At 50.0% G+C, this 16,483-nt stretch overlaps 5 protein-coding genes; 3 read left to right on the forward strand and 2 right to left on the reverse strand.

Annotated features, from left to right (window-relative positions):
• Positions 1–1,584: 1,584 nt before the first annotated feature.
• On the forward strand, positions 1,585–4,765 carry FFUJ_07707 (related to WD repeat-containing protein 44; the record flags this gene model as incomplete). XM_023577989.1 has 3 exons in its annotated part: positions 1,585–1,720; positions 1,947–2,107; positions 2,180–4,765. 3 exons carry the CDS (start codon positions 1,585–1,587, stop codon positions 4,763–4,765), a joined length of 2,883 nt encoding a protein of 960 aa, XP_023430962.1.
• A 640-nt stretch (positions 4,766–5,405) lies between these two features.
• FFUJ_07708 (probable thioredoxin) lies at positions 5,406–5,807 on the reverse strand (the record flags this gene model as incomplete). Its single annotated transcript, XM_023577990.1, has 1 exon — positions 5,406–5,807. One exon carries the CDS (start codon positions 5,805–5,807, stop codon positions 5,406–5,408), a length of 402 nt encoding a protein of 133 aa, XP_023430963.1.
• Positions 5,808–6,864: 1,057 nt separating this feature from the next.
• Positions 6,865–8,379, forward strand: FFUJ_07709 (probable RRB1-involved in the regulation of ribosome biosynthesis; the record flags this gene model as incomplete). XM_023577991.1 has 2 exons in its annotated part: positions 6,865–7,066; positions 7,118–8,379. The coding sequence occupies 2 exons, from the start codon at positions 6,865–6,867 to the stop codon at positions 8,377–8,379; spliced, it is 1,464 nt and encodes a 487-aa protein (XP_023430964.1).
• A 1,560-nt stretch (positions 8,380–9,939) lies between these two features.
• FFUJ_07710 (putative GDP-mannose transporter) lies at positions 9,940–11,308 on the reverse strand (the record flags this gene model as incomplete). XM_023577992.1 has 4 exons in its annotated part: positions 9,940–10,349; positions 10,432–10,815; positions 10,871–10,961; positions 11,021–11,308. 4 exons carry the CDS (start codon positions 11,306–11,308, stop codon positions 9,940–9,942), a joined length of 1,173 nt encoding a protein of 390 aa, XP_023430965.1.
• A 1,202-nt stretch (positions 11,309–12,510) lies between these two features.
• FFUJ_07711 (uncharacterized protein) lies at positions 12,511–14,007 on the forward strand (the record flags this gene model as incomplete). XM_023577993.1 has 3 exons in its annotated part: positions 12,511–12,980; positions 13,039–13,431; positions 13,485–14,007. The coding sequence occupies 3 exons, from the start codon at positions 12,511–12,513 to the stop codon at positions 14,005–14,007; spliced, it is 1,386 nt and encodes a 461-aa protein (XP_023430966.1).
• Positions 14,008–16,483: the final 2,476 nt, after the last annotated feature.

Below are 16,483 nucleotides of genomic sequence, written 5' to 3' on the forward strand. Positions count from 1 at the left end.
AAGGTCGATCATCCAGCCTTATGCGATCAAATAACAACTAGTTCGTCACGTAGAAAGAGAACGGCCATCAACATGGCGATGCCATTGTCAACATAGCCGCATAGCCAGCCTGGAATGTTCACTAATAACCGTCACTAGCAATGAGACCAATTAACAGTTGCCATGATGAGCCATCAAACTGCCAAATTGGCTCTGCCCTATGAAACGAAGCCTGATTGATGCCACTCTCAACCAAGATCATCGCACCAAAGTCTTGTCTTACCTCATTTAGACTCCATCTCATCCATTCTAATCCCAGAAGATCCAGCCGATATCCGGTAAAGGTGTGGTACAATCCTACAAGTTGTACTTCTTTCCCCTTTTATTTCCTGTAAATTCATTCAAGAGCCACAGCACAGCCCGCCCATACTAGATTCGGTGCTTACCTGTTTCCCACAGCGCCCGGGGCCTGACCTGAGTGTCCAGCACGGTAACGAGCTGCGGTTACACATCAGCTGCTCATACAATAGGTTGTCAACCTTTTTGCCATCCACAGTCACAGCTCTGCGCGCGTGGGCATCAGCTCTCCCTTTTCCAACATCTCATTCGTAGTAGCCTCTTACCAGCACACTTCATCACCCCTTTTACTCCTTTTTCTTTTCTCATTATATCACGCGCCAAAATAAAAAGAAGCCCATCGAGCTTCTCTTACACACTAACACCATTTGGCTTTCGACCCCACTGCACTGTACTGTAAGTAGCTGGAAGCACCTAGTTGCCGCTGTCTGGTTGCTGTGCAGCGCTGTCCCCAGCGCACTACAGCGCCTGCCCGGTCGTCGCATTCGCCCGAGGGGTCGTTTTCGCTTAAGTCCTTCATGTCATGGTTACCCGTCTCATATAACCATTGCAAAAATCGCTGGTTGCCCTGCTGCACTCTGAGCACCTGATTCTGATTCTGTTGAGCTCTGTATTACAAAACACGATACATGCATTCTGACTTGCTTGGTTGCTTTCATCTGAACAGCCTTACCTCCTTTCTATCTCTCCCTCCCTTGAGCAACATCCCTCCCGTCATCATCCATTATTCACCACTACCAATACGTGTCTGACACGCCTGGAATTAGACCCTCACTCAGCTGGAGACTAACCAACATCACTTGCATATTAGTCCAGTCGGAGCGGAATATGAAATAAGGAGACAACATTCAACCGACGGCCTATTGACTAAACACCAGCCAGTCGGCATTCATCTCACTGTCGGAGGTACATACACAGCTACAGTGCATCGAGCCCTCAGCCGGTACGAAAGGATCTGCCTTGAGCCAAGCCTCCCAGCCTCACGTCTCGTTCCCTCTCGCTCGCTCGCTCTCGGACCCTTCGGATTGGACTTCAGAAGCTCGTTACCCCCGGTCTCCGCCACGCCCGCCCACTTCTCAGTGCTCACCCCCCCACGAGTCTCCGAGTCCGTCAGCCAAGGCCACACTCTCTCGTTTTGATCGGGTCGGGGACTGGACTCCCACAAGTTGCGCGAGGCCGACCGCCCGCGCAAGCCGGTCTATCTCGTTCAAAATTCTTTAGGGACTGGTTGCCCATCAAGTATGGAAGATGTCCGCCTCCAAGTCTTCGCCTGCTGTCCGGGGTGAACGTGGTTTGTATAGACGTCGCGATTCTGCCCTTTCCAGCCTTCCCGAGTCTGAGCCTCAACGCCGCCAGAGCCTCGCTGCTCGTTCTGATTCTCAGGGTATGTACTGTATATGCTTCTTTACTCTTGCCCCCTCCACTCGGTCCTATGGCCAAGTCACAATGCCCTACCTACTAAGTGAACGCCTGGGCGCATGTCCGCTTATGCAGGGACTTGTTGCGACTGGAGCTTCCTATGCGCCCAAGACCCTTTTCACTGGCCACTATCATACTAGCTATATACAATGCTCACTACAATACTATGTAAGCTGACAATTTGTCAATAGGTGCCGGTGCTTCCCTAGACCTCCCATCGAGCAGGCTCTCGACTACACAACCATCTGTGTCAGGCTCTCAGAATGCAAAAGAAACAAAGGACTGGAAACCTCCCTTCAAGTCGAGTTCTCCCAGTCCTCCCCCAAACGCTGGGCTTGACCCTTTGAGCACGGTAAGTGTTTGCAACTAGTTGACTCAAGGGTAACGAGGTATACTTGGACCGCAACTAACATGTGATGTCTAGCAAATCTACCTGCGTACCAACAGTAACACCGCGGAGCCTACCATCGCACAACGAATCCTTAATCAGGGCCGTTCTGACAGCCCTGCTGCAGACAACATACAAAGACAAAGCTCCGAACTCAGCAAGTCGCCAAACATTACCCAGGATTCTAGCAAGGATCGAAGGAAAGGAGTTTCTTTCCTGAGTCGACTGGGAATGCGCGGAAGTTGGAGGAAAGATGATGACATGCAGGAATCCGACTCCGAACTGGGTGAACTGCGAACCGATGGCACCTACGCACGAGCTCTCACATCCGTCATCGGTGCAGGTGGAGGATACATACCTCTTCACAAGGAACCTCCACGATACATCCGAGTCAAGGCGCATAACAAGAAGGATAGAGACTATAACCACCTATTCCTCGCACAAGAACTTACCGCCTCAGAACATAAACATACGCACGGCCGAGCGGTAGCAACGGCAGTTGGAAGCAAGATCCTTAGGGGTGGTGATGCTATCTGGGCAGCCGAATTCAGCTTAGATGGACGATACTTGGCCGTCGCAGGAAAGGATCAGATCGTACGAGTGTTTGCTGTGATATCTACTCCGGAGGAACGTAAAGCACACGAGGAAGAGGAGGCACAAAATGGTACTCATGGCGAGAAGCTTAGTGCTCCTGTCTTCCGCACAAAGCCTGTGCGAGAGTTTAAGGAACACACTGGCGAGGTGCTTGCCTTGAGCTGGAGCAAGAACAACTTTTTGTTATCCTCTTCGATGGACAAGACTGTAAAACTATGGCACATGAGCAGGAGTGATTGCTTGTGTACTTTTATGCACAAGGATCTGGTCACATCGATCGCCTTCCACCCTACAGATGATCGATTCTTTCTCGCAGGATCACTGGATGCGCAACTACGATTATGGAGCATTCCGGACAAGAGCGTCGCTTTCCAAGCACCTGTGGGCGAATTCATTACTGCGGTAGCATTTTCCCCTGACGGAAATATTGCTATATGTGGTGTGCTGAGTGGTCTATGTACTTTCTACGCTACCGAGGGCCTGAAGCTCAAGTACCAAATTCACGTCCGCTCATCAAGGGGCAAAAATGCCAAAGGAAGCAAAATCACTGGCATTCGAACTATGACAACACCGTCAGGACCCGAAGCTGGGACGGTCAAGGTCCTGGTCACTTCGAACGACTCTCGAGTCCGAGTATATAACCTGAACGACAAAGTGATCCAGGTTAAGTATAAGGGGCTGGAAAACCAGTCAAGCCAAATTAACGCACGCTTCAGCGATGATGGTACCTATATTATCTGCGGCAGCGAAGATCGGAAGGCCTACATTTGGAAGCTGGGTACTCAAGACGAGATCAAGGATAAGCAGCCATACGAAACATTCGATGCTCACCCCGAGGTCGTCACCACGGCTTTGATGGCCCCGTCGAAGAGTCGGCAGCTGTTGAGTGCTTCTGGGGATCCCATCTATGACTTGTGCAACCCGCCACCCGTGATGCTGCGAAGCCTCGAAGAAAGCACTCCAAGCCATTCGGCTCTATCAGACGAAGACCATGGCGACTCGCTTCACAGCAACAAGAAGCCGGAAGAAACACCAGCATACATCGAGCGCTCAAGGCATCTTGACGGAAATATCATCATCACCACTGATAGAACTGGAAAGATAAAGGTTTTCAGACAGGACTGTGCCCATAAGAAGCGCCAGCAAGGACTCTGGGAGTCGGGTTCTCGATTGGGCAACCGTCTCTCTGGTGTCGGTAGGAGTGGCAGTGTCATGACGAGAACGAGTGCGAGCAGTCGTGTGCAATCGAGACGTGGATCACTCAACATTCCTGGTCCCAATCCGATCCAACTCCAGCATGCTTCTGACAGAATTAACAGTTGGCGTCAGGATATCGACGGAGGAAGACCCAGCATGAACAATACACCAGCTCGAAGCGAGCGATCTATGTCTCCTACCAAACCGGGACAGTCACCGATCAACTCAGCGGCCAACCTGGCACCAGAATCTCGAAGGAAGCCCTTGCCAACGAGTCCGATCAGCCGCCCAACTCCTACAAGTCCTACCGGCAGTGGTCTATCTAACCGCACCACAGTCAGAGCTTCACACGATCGGGAGAGAAACGGCATCACAAGCCCACCAACCCCAAGTTTTAGCCTTATCAGTGCCTCTGATTCTGAGGGTGTTAACGACAAGGAGGGGAGTTTCTGGAATTTGAGCAGATGGAGAAGTTCACGCCAAAGCCTTCGCTACTCGTCGGCGTTGAACACACCTGCAAGCCCCAATGGATCGCCGAACCCCGGCCACAGTCGCTCTGGAAGCCAGTTTCTCAGCGTTAGAGAGAGATCATCGCCAAGAATGAGCCTAGGTGTTGATGAGCTGAAGCCACCTCGCCAAGATGTTGCAAACCGACGCAGGTCAGCAGGACCAAGGCTGACATCGAGGCTTTCGGTTCAGGGTGATCAGAAGAATGGTTTCGAGGATCAAATCGAAACACATGAGGAAATCACACCAAGTAAAAAACGAGTGGATTCTGGCGTCGGCCGCATTAGCAATGAGTCGGCGGATTCAGCTGTTCAATCTTACTGAGATACGACATGGGAATGATATATCTCAGCAGCATTTGTTGGAGTTGGCGTTTATTCTGTTTATTGGGGCTTGATTGTATACCAATTGGAAAGGCGTCTGATAGGGTGTTTACACTTCGAACCCTGTACACTAACTTACTTGACTTTTCTTGTGTCAAAGAGGGTGGGAATCTTGCAGGAGGAGGTTTGAAAAAGGGGCTCAAGAGAAGATTCCAATGGAGTAAGAGGAGTTTGACGATGGATGAGTTCTGGAATCCCTATCATAGCGAGATATGAAGTCTCGGATTACACGGCCAACAATGAGCCACAGCGAACATTTACTTGATATTACGTATATATATACAATGCAATCTGGAGTTCACTTCCAGAGGCAGTAAAAAAAGAATTACAAATATTCTACAGAGAGACAAGAATTGTGTTGAAGTGATCAGGTTTATTCTAGCTAAGCAATGTAACCCATCCTCCTCAAAGCCTTGCGCTTTCGCATAGCCATATGTCGCAATCCTAGCTCATGATGGTCTTCGCCTTGGTGAATGGTGCCCATGATGTGCGCCTTGTTTATAGGGGGTATCCTTGCCAATATGCGTTCTTGACGCCATTTGCTCTGTAGTGTTTTTATTTTTTCGCCCGAGTCTTTCCATTTAGAAGTTCTCGTCGGTCTTGAGGGTGTTCTCCTCGGCGGGCTTCTCGGCAGCAGCACCGTTGGCCTTGTCGGCATAGCCCTTGACAGCGGCAGTCAGCTTGGGGGGGACAGCGCCGAGCAGATCACTGTCCTTGTCGCCGTTCTCGAAGAAGAAGAAGGCGGGGATGGAGCGGATGCCGAGCTCAAAGGCGAGATCGGGGACATCGTCGGTGTCGAACTTGGCGAAGGCGTACTTGTCGGACTTGTGCTCGGCGGCCTGCTTGTTGAAGATGGGGGAGATGGCCTTGCAGGGACCGCACCATGAGGCGTGGGCTTGGAGAGCGACGTAGGGAGTGGTCTTGACGAGCTCGTCGAACTGAGCCTTGGACTTGATCTCGACAACAGCGGAGGGAGCAGCCATTTTGAAGAGTGTTTTGTGGTTTGTGGTTTGGGTGTTTGGTTTGTAGGTGTTGATGAAGGGTTGAGGGGTTTTGGTGGGGGGTTGTGTTTATATAAGTACTAGAGTAAATATGATATGGAGGGGTAGAAATCAAAAGGTCAAGATGGATCTACTATAGCGGAGTGGATACGTTTATATACTTGGTTGTTCAGGCTTCTAGAAGCTCCAGTTTCGCGATTGATTGATTACTCGACCTACCTAGGTACTCAATTATTCAGGAACCCGGGAGTCGGTGGTGGTGAACATGACAGGCACGATGACACAATCGTGAAATTTCGGAGAGGCTGACGTGGGGTCCTTTGGGCCGAGTGCCGCTGAATGAATGGAATTAACTGCTGACAAAACAGGCCCGGCCGAGCTATAGTTAGGCCCTGGAACGTATTCCATGCGTAACGGAATTGGAAGCCATTTGGAATCAAACTACGATCCGCGAATACGACGGATCTGTATGGGGCGAAGCGAGGCTTCAATTTATCAGCAATCCAGGGTGTATCTTATCTTAGTAACCATGGTAAGACTTGATTGAGATCAGATTGTCTTTCAACTCATGCCTCAGTCAAATTATTTAAAATTCATAAAATTCAAGCCTAACTCTCTCCCTTTGATTTGAGTCTAATGCGACTTCATCATGCTCATGCCGTGGCTAGGTACTAATGATCAAAGGCCTTACATCAAAGACAAGACACATTCTGGTAGACTTTCTGTCTTTACTTATACCACGTCTAGTCTTATGATCTATAGAAATAAACAAAATACCTTGAAAAGTCCGATACGACTTACTTCTCTCGCCCTCATGCTTTAATTCTTCCCATTACAATGATCTCTTTCATCCCACAAAAGGCTTTGCGCCGGTACATTCTCGGAAAGCCCCGCGTCATGGCGGGGTTCGGTAGTCTCCAATTTATTTTTTTCCTGCAGTTGATTTGGAGGGGCACCAAAAAGACGGCGATAACTAAAAATTCCTTCTTTTTGTGGTTCAATTGGTAGATCGAATCAAATAACACCACATATTCCAATCATGGCAAAGAGAACAGCTGAGGCCGATCACGGCGATGCCCTAAAAGGCGGCGAACGCCCTGAGAAGATGGACATTGACGACAACACCAAGGAGATGGGAGAGTTTGAAGATGAGTTCGAGGACGAGTTCGAGAGCGAGGACGAGATTCTTGAGGCTGGTGTTGATGGACGACCTGATGCTGAGCGCGAGGCTGAAGAGAAGGGTAAGTCACTATCCACGAATCGCTCAGAAAAGGATCTAATGCTGTGGACAGATGCCATGGAAGTCGACCAAGGAACCTTCATCGTCGGACGAAGCAAACTCGAACCCGGCCAGACTCTCGCCCCCGATCTGACAACCTACGAGATGCTGCACAACCTCAGCACACCCTGGCCATGCCTTTCTTTCGATATTATTCGCGATAACCTTGGCGACAACCGCAAGGCCTATCCTGCTACCATGTACACTGTCTCTGGAACACAGGCCGAGACTGGAAAGGCCTCTGACAACCAGATCATGGTTATGAAGTTCAGCGGTCTCAGCAAGATGGACCGTGGTGACGAGGGCTCTGATTCGGAGGACGATGATGACGAGGACTCTGACCCTATCCTGGAGAGCAAGTCCATCCCTCTCAACTCTACGACTAACCGTATCCGCGCCCACCAGATTCCTAGCCAAGAGGCTGGGCGACCTGGAACTACCCTCACTGCTACGATGACCGAGTCAAGCAACGTCTATATCCACGATATTACTCCCCACCTCGCCTCATTCGACAACCCCGGAACTACTATCTCCGCTCAGCAGAACAAGCCTATCTCTACTGTCCGCGCCCACAAGACCGAAGGTTATGCTGTCGACTGGTCTCCCACAGTTCCCGGCGGTAAGCTCCTCACTGGTGACAACGACGGTCTCATTTACGTGACAACACGCACCGATGGAGGCGGCTGGGTCACCGACAACCGACCCTTCCAGGGCCACACCAGCAGTGTCGAGGAGCTCCAGTGGTCACCTTCTGAGCAATCTGTCTTTGCCTCTGCTTCAAGTGACGGCACAATCCGCATCTGGGATGTGCGATCCAAGTCCCGCAAGCCCGCAATCACCATGCAGGTCTCAAATGTCGATGTCAACGTTATGTCTTGGTCGCGCCAGACAACTCATCTGCTCGCCTCCGGAGACGACAACGGTGCATGGGGCGTCTGGGATCTCCGACAATGGAAGGCCAGCTCCGACAAGCCCCAGCCCATCGCCAGCTTCAACTTCAACAAGGAGCAGATCACAAGCATTGAGTGGCATCCCACTGACGACTCTATCGTCGCTGTGGCCGCTGGTGATAACACCGTTACACTGTGGGATCTTGCTGTCGAGCTTGACGACGAGGAGAGCAAGGACACAGCGGGTGTCAAGGACGTGCCGCCCCAGCTGCTGTTTGTGCACTACCTCAAGGATGTGAAGGAGGTGCACTGGCACCCTCAGATCACGGGTAGCTTGGTCGCCACAGGAGAGGAGTTCAGCGTCTTCAGGACCATCAGCGTATAAGGCGTCTCTCTATCTGGGGGGTGAAATGACTGGGACGGAAAAGTTTACAGACAGGTTCATGGTGGATCTGTTATTGATTGAACGGCATGGCACGGCGTATAATGAGATCTCCTTTGTTGGATTTGATAGATAAATGACCACGTTTTTCTTGGGCTTCGCTCTGTTTGGTGTTAAGAATCGGTGAAATCCTTTGATGTTTCCTCACCCTTGCGTGTGTAAGCTGAGGCTCCATTACACGTAAAACAAGCTAATCTTTAATCTTATAATCCTACTCTAAATTCTCATCGACACTCTTCATGAAACATTTCTTGGTTCTCAAACTGGGTCAAGGATCCAACTGAAGTCCCAATCAACATTTTACTGTTCTCCATACAAACTACCGTAGGATTACGGAGCTGAACAACTAGCAAAACGCCAGTCTATAAACTAAGGTAAGATGACATCTCTTCCTCCGACTACCCTGGGGCCAAAACTACACCATATCGCTAAAACCACCATACCATGCAATCCCCATTGTACTCCATTTCTCGAACACAATCGCATCTTTTTGTAGGGCTAGACTATTGATTCCAGGGTCCTCCCGCTAAAGGCTTCGACTCAAACCAACGTGTCCCAGCCCAGCGGTAACGATCGTCCCCCGCGCCTAGAAACATGCCAAACGAACAGAGCCCGCCGTTCCAGAACGGTCTTTTTTTCCTCTTCACCAGCGAAAGAACGACAATGGCCTTACGCCACAAAATGCTTCTATGGAAAAGGGGGTGGAATGTCACTCCATATGCTTAAAACGGGGTTGAGAGCCAAAATTGGCTTAATCTGACAGGATGGCTCAGCCCTGTTCTGCAGGAGAAAGGGGGTGAGATGAGATTTCTGGAAGATGAAGGAGCAGAGGATGGAGATTAATGCATGACTTTAAGTTGAGATGAAATTATGGATATTTCTTCAAGATATGTACTTTCGGTCTTTTACTGTATTCGTCTTGGTCTATAGACTTTGATCAGGACATGGCGTCGTTTGTCAAGACTCACAAGATGCACTGATGTAACGTTGGGCTTATGCAGCATCTTGTGTACGTTTCTGTACTATGTTGCTGTGCAACATGACATGCCATGCGAGATCTGTGCCAAGGCCACGCCGTTAAACGTTAAGCAGTCTCCCATGTCAACGGACAGGGCTGAGCCGTGTTCCCTCTGTGCTAGACGTCATGAAGGCTCGAGCGTTGTCTGTTGGTTCATCTTCAATTTACTAGGTAGCCTTACGCCATTGTTGTTGACATCATGTTTGCAGTCGCGAAATGACGGTATATTGAAGCAGGTCTATAAACGCTTTTAAATGACACCCTAAACCCCCATCGAGATAGCGAGCTCTTGCCCCCGACGTTATACGAAAAAATGTCTACATTACGTGTGTCGTTCAAATACCGTGGAATGGTACATTATTGTCGTTCAGGTCTAACCAGACTAAATGGAAATATTGGCCAAAAATGGCTAATTAGCTAATGAGCCTTGCAGAATGGTGACAGTGGTCCTGACAAGCTGTCGCCGTCGCCGTGCCATGTCAAGTTTACTTTGATGGCTCTCGGCTCTCAGCGGTAGGGAGAGCGTTCTTCTTGGCCTCGTTCTCCTTGACCTTGGCCCAAGCATACACGATACCTGAGACGAAACCGATGAAGATGGCCGAAACACTTCCAACGGTAACGGGGGCAGCGAAGAAGATGAGACCAGAGACGGCAATGGGCAGCTTGTTGAGAGCACCAACCATGGAGTAGGTGGTGGAAGAGGTGACTCGGATGCACCAGGCGGAGCAGTAAGAAATGAAGATAGCGGCCAGACCAGAGTAGATGATGCCAATGAAGATACGGTTGCGCGAGTCCTCGGGGAAGTTCTTGGCGAAGTTGGCGCTGGACCAGTCCTCAGTGACCAGAGAGAAGAAGACAAGGACGGGAATGGTGAGAAGGTTGTTGTAGTACATGGCTATTGACATGTTAGCAGTTTTTTTTTTTCATGCAGTGTTTTTGAGCGCAACCCCGAGGTTGCGCCTGGGGGGTCAACATACTGTCCCAATCCTTGAAGTTCATCTTGTGGATAACCTTGCGCATGCCCAAAACGTAAGAAGCAGAGCAGAAGACGTTCATGGCCATCCAGAAGTAACCGGCATTCAGAGTCGCAAGGGCATCAGCATCGCCAGTAGTAGCGCTGTAGTCACCAGAGATAGCGCTCTTGATATCAGCCCAGGCAGCAACCACAGAGCTCAGAACCATGAGACCGAAAGAAGAGAGGGCGATGGGTGTGACGGAACCGCCAAACCAGAGGACCTCGCCATAAGCAATGGCGATGATGGTCAAGTTCTTGAAGATGGTGTAGACAGGCACGGAGAGGTACTGCAGAGCCTTGGTGCTTGTGTAGATCATACCAACGAGGACGAGCGAAATTGGGTACCCTGTTGAGATCGCATTAGCCATTGCCCCTCATTCGTGAAAGATATTATAACGTACACTTCTTGATGCGGTCCATCTCAAGAGGAGCGAGGGACTTGATCATGCCGAGTTGCTTGCATGCTGTGATGGCAACAATGCAGACAATGGACTACAGAGACACTGAGTTAATTGACACCACTTGAACTCGGGGAACAGCGACAAACATACCTGAACAGCGAGGTAGAAGAAAGTAAGGTTCCATGATGTACCAGACACAACATACTTGTTGACGACAGTCATGGAAATAGAAGAGAGACAGTAAGAAAGAATAGAGAATGGCCCGCTGTTCTCGATCTTGTTCATGAAGCCTGAAGGCTGTGCGGGGAGGGCATCAGTGCCTGGGCCGCGGCCAACAAGGGAGTCGTTCTCCTTGCCACCATCGCCAATGTTGGTCTCGTTGGCAGACTCGGGCATCTTGGCCACGAAGTCGTCGTTCTTCTTGTTCTGGTCAGCCATGGCTGCGGCGTCGAGTCGGTCGGTCGGTCGCAAGCGATTAAAACGGCTTCTAAAAAAAAGAGTGGACGAACGGCCGAAATGTCGTTCAACAGTGATTCAATGCGTAGCAGAGAATGACGAATCTCGAAAAGAACACGAAGCGACACGACACGATACGATACGATATGCGGGACAGGACAGGACAAGACAAGACAAGATAAGACGAGAAAAAGCGAAGGGCTCCAGATAAAAATCGATCCAGTCAATCAACCAAAGGCCACCGTGGAGATGCCAAGTCAAGTGGATAGGGATAGGGAGGGATGGGAATAAGAAAAAAAGGCGTATCACTGTAACCTCTGCTGCGCGGTACAATTGTCAGTGAGAAGTGAGGAAAAGGGGGCTTGCGTCCGTTCTTGGCCAACTTGGCTACATTCAACTAAGGCGATAAGGATCCCGGTAAGACCTTTCCCACTCTTTTCCCCTTGCGCCGCGTAAGAGTCAATAATTGCATCTTCTGTCTATCTTCATATGCCGTATAAGTGGATGACCCCGCTGTGTGAATCTTGCCGGGATACGAAGGGTGCTGCTGCTGATGAGGCCGTCGACGTCAGGAATCCACATCCCGGCCGAGGGTCCCTGGCATCTCCGAACTGGCTGCAGACAGAGTCTCCTTGGATATTTACATACCATACATACATACGTATGCCACAGAGGAATAAGGGGCTACAACGATTATCATCAACATCAGAGCCTCTGCATCCCTGCCGAGACAATCTGTGGATGGATCATGGGTGCGGTGCAGGCGCGTGGTCGTGGCGCACTTTGAACGCATCCATCATCGAATCGCCCGAGTGGAGGAAGTTAGGAACCAGCCTACGCCAGCCAAGCCCAGGAGATGGAGGTGGGTGAATGTGGATTAGGTATGGATGGGACGGGAGACACTAAGTTAGAGCCTAGAGGTAGGTACCGACTTAGTAGAAGGACTAGGATGTTGTGGTATGGGGGATGGGGGGTCGCATCTTTTTATTCCCAAGTTCAAAAGACGTTTCAATATACTTTCTTTTTCTCTTTCCCTTCCATTGCATCTTCCACCTTGTCTTTTCGCCGTTTTTTCCTTGCTTCTTTAAGCCCAGCCCGTGATAGAAGTATCCGGGTGTTCCACTCCTTTCCCACAAGCACAACCATAACTCTAACCTAAAACATCTGCTTCCCATGAGTTCATCATGTTACCTGCGATGAACCGCTTCACACGCATCGCGCTAGCCGTGATTGCTGTGCTCTTCGTCTTCGCTATATTGGTGTCTTACCAGGCACCCGAGAGCTTCAAGGATCATTTACCAAGCGCAGACTGGCATTGGCCTTCGAAAGGCGACAATGTCACTATCGACGAGCCCCCAAAGCCTACCGACGCCGCTGGTGCCGTGGGCGCTGGAGAGGAGGACACAGAGTTGGACAAGGACCCCAACACAGACATCTCCTACGATTTGACTCGAGCTCCTACACCGGGCTGCGAGAACATCGTCAACGACTTACAGCAGCGTCTCATCCACGCTTACCAGAAGAGGTTCGAAGGAATTCGCTATGCCAACATCTGGGGTTATCTCGAGACGGAGAACAAGGGTGATGCTGCGATTTGGTCCGCACAGCAGATTCTGCTGAGCATCCTTGGAATCGAGACTATGGAAGCCTGCCGGTAAGCATCTTGTCTGTACCACGTTGGACAACGTCAATATTAATGTAATGTGACACAGCTTCATGTACAAGGACTGCGACATTACAAAGTTCCGCAAAAAGTTGGAGGACCACCGCCCACACTCTGGTATCATCATGGCTGGTGGCGGTAACTTCAACGATTACTACTGGGAGGACCAACCTTCGCGCATGAACATGATTGAGAACTTCCTCAACGTCTCCATCCGAGCTTTTCCCCAGAGTATCTACATGACCAACCCCGAGAGGATCGACAAGACCAAAAAGGCTTTCACCAAGCACCATGATTTGCAGTTGGCTGCTCGTGACAAACCCAGCTACGACTGGCTTATGGACAACTTTGGACAGACTGAGGGTATTCAGAGTGATCTTGTTCCTGATATTGCCTTCATGTGGGGCAACCGATCTGACTTCCGACACAACACAAAGAAGACGTTAGTACTGCCAGCCAGCCTAACCGTTGAACGAGAGCTAACTTTATATCTAGCCACGATATTCTGATTCTCGCCCGAAAGGATGCCGAGATTTCTGACGGTGATTCTGCCAGCATCGAGTTTGGCGAGGGCAAGGTCGACTTGGGTGGCAGCATCGGCAACGTAACATACAACAAGGTTGACTGGAAGTTCACCAAGACCCCTTCGATCGACGACGACGCACAGCGCGAGGAGGGCAAGAACCAGCGAGCGTGGGCCAAGTCGATGGCGGGCTTCGAGCTCTTGGGGTCTGCTCACTTCGTCATCACCGACCGCCTCCACGGTCACATTCTATCGACAGTCATAGGCGTGCCACACGTGCTGATGGATAGCAAGTTGGGCAAGAACCTCAACTTCCACAACACATGGACGCGCGACTGCGGCTGTACCAAGATTACAAAGAGCATCGACTCTGCGTTTGACGTGGCGCGCATGTACTTTGAGCAGGAGGTCAAGGATGGCCTCAGGGCTGTTGACCCGCCCAAGCCCAAGTCTGTACCTACACCTACTCCCCAGGCTGAGGCTGGCTCATCATGATGAACTGGCTAGCAGCCAGATACAATGTTTTCCTTACTACCCATACCCAGCATTGGAGCTCTTTATTACTATTACCAATGATGTTTTTCTGCTTAGAGTTAAATGGTTGCCCCGAGCCGGCTGGGGGATATTCTGCTATTTTGATGGGAGACACTTTTAACATACGCATACATACCGACATGTCACCCATCTCATCATGATGGAGCAGGCCTATCTTGTCTGGGGCACTGAATGGGGAACGGAACAGGGGATACCATGCATGGCGCTACCATACTGTGTTTAATTTCGTCACCGCATCTTAGATTTTTTACATACTCGCTCGTCTCTTTACAGTTATGTCCTTGCCTGTATGAACAAGAATCAAGACAGAGCGAAAAAAGAAAATCGCATACACGCGTCCTTTGCGAGCTGTACAATAACGAAACCAAGAATAAAACAATCATCACCTCACCCAAGTCTCACGTTGTTCACAGAGTGGCCAGTTCCAGGACCCATTATTCGCAAACGTGATTGATACACGCATCGCCAAGCAGCCAATGCCTTACTCAGGTTTCACATAATCATCATCCGGGCGGAGTAACTTGTCCATCTTCATCAAAGAGCCGTCCACTTTTTCCTTCCCCTCGATTATTTTTTTCGGGGCTAAGATTCCTTATAATGCAACTCACCGAGATCTGCCCTGTCTTTGTTCAAGAAAATGACGAGCACGGAGGAAGAGAGAACTCAAACCTTGGGGATCGTCTCTCTAAGCTGAAACGCTGCATGGATTCCTCCAGCCGGTCTCTGGCCACTGAGGCGAGTTTGTGTAATTATCACGTGGAGAATATCCTACATCGGAGTAATGAAGAGAAGAGGAGAGAAATGAAGGTAGTATTCGGCTGAGGAGGTAATGGAAGATCATGGACGGGAGAGGACAAGGTGATGGGTTGTTATGCGTGGCTGCAGCAAAACCTGATTACTGCTATCTTGGCTCTTGTCTCGCTTCCTGTTTACTCTTGGCCCACGGTTCGGTACACACATTACAGTACAGTACAGCAAGTGAAGTATCCTCGGGCGTTTTCTTGCATCTGCAGTAGAGGAGGTATTCCGGTGGAGTCTCATGCATTACTCGCGCCTCGAGTGCGTTTGTGCATACTATCAACGGCTGACTGAGTCGTCGGCATGGCACCGATGATCCTTCCGAAGCTTACAGCGGGTAACACTGTAAAACAAAACATCGAAGTCTGTCTGTGTCCATCCATTCAAACTGACTGCAACCCTTAGTACATAGACTTAAAAATTGGCTTATTTGTTTGAGTTTTAGTAAGGGGTCATCCTACCTTATTCGCCGCGACAGGGGACCAATGGCGGAGGTTTGATCAACACCTGCATTTCCCAGAATCTCTACGTCACTCGCAAGAGCCTCTGTAGCTGCATATCCTCAGTGGCTAGACGGACCCCCCCCCCCCCCCACCAGCGGCCATAAGCGCTATCCTGCACAGTTTCCACCAAGTAATTCCTCCCACTTCCCATCATTGCAGCAGCAGATGCAGATGCAGTGCCACTCTCTGCCTTGTCACAGCCGCCGATTCTTCGCCAACGCCCCGCGTCCTGTTAGTTAGGTCAGGTTAGGTCAGGTTAGGTTAGGTTAAGGCCAAGCTAAGGCCAATGTCAAATCTCATCAACGAACCTCCCCCGTCCCCTGGCATGGCATGGCATGGGGCTCCAGCACAATAAACCCCCTCGATGGCGGTACTTCGGTAGAGCTTCCAGGGAACAAGGCCCTTGACCCGGAAGGTCAAGGAACATAGTCGAGATGGAGTATAGCGATGGTTCTCGAGTCCTCTCATTCGTTAGTGAGGCTAAAGCAAATATCCAGTGTCCAAGTTTAAAACCAAAGGCCAAGGTGTGGCGCCAGATTTACCCTGCTCCCCACTGGGATAACGCGTTCGATCCATTTAAGCAACGCAAGCAGGCAAACGGAAACCCCCTATTCCGCCTGTGGCACTAGATACACACACTACTTCTCGCTGACGACACCCTAGTCTTTTAGTCTTGGGGCCTTCTCTGTGCCTGCGTATTTGGGTCCTAGTGCGGAAATAGACTTGATCAATCAATCAACAAAACCTCCGGACAGCCCGTATTTGCCAGCCTCTCCCCCCTCAGAGAGTCTTGACTTTTTCATACATCTTCGTGTTTTTTTGGTTCCTAGTCCGAGTTGAGAGAGAGAAGACCCTTGGAAGCTTGTTCACTCAGAAACTCGCTTCAGACATTCGTTTACCCACATCACGTTGACTGACTTGGTTGTTGTTTTCTTCTATTACTACTCTACTCTACTCTCTTCTCTCGTATTCTTCCTACTCTTTCATATCCATTTTCATTTCATTACCTTATCTTGCCTTGCCTTGCCTTACATTGCATTACGTTCACACTATTTTGGTTGTTGTTGGTTCTACACATATAAGTCGACATAAACCTTAATATCTTTTCTGTCACA

The sequence above is a fragment of the Fusarium fujikuroi genome, chromosome FFUJ_chr05 (assembly GCF_900079805.1).
Source record: "Fusarium fujikuroi IMI 58289 draft genome, chromosome FFUJ_chr05".
Classification (NCBI taxonomy): domain Eukaryota; kingdom Fungi; phylum Ascomycota; class Sordariomycetes; order Hypocreales; family Nectriaceae; genus Fusarium; species Fusarium fujikuroi.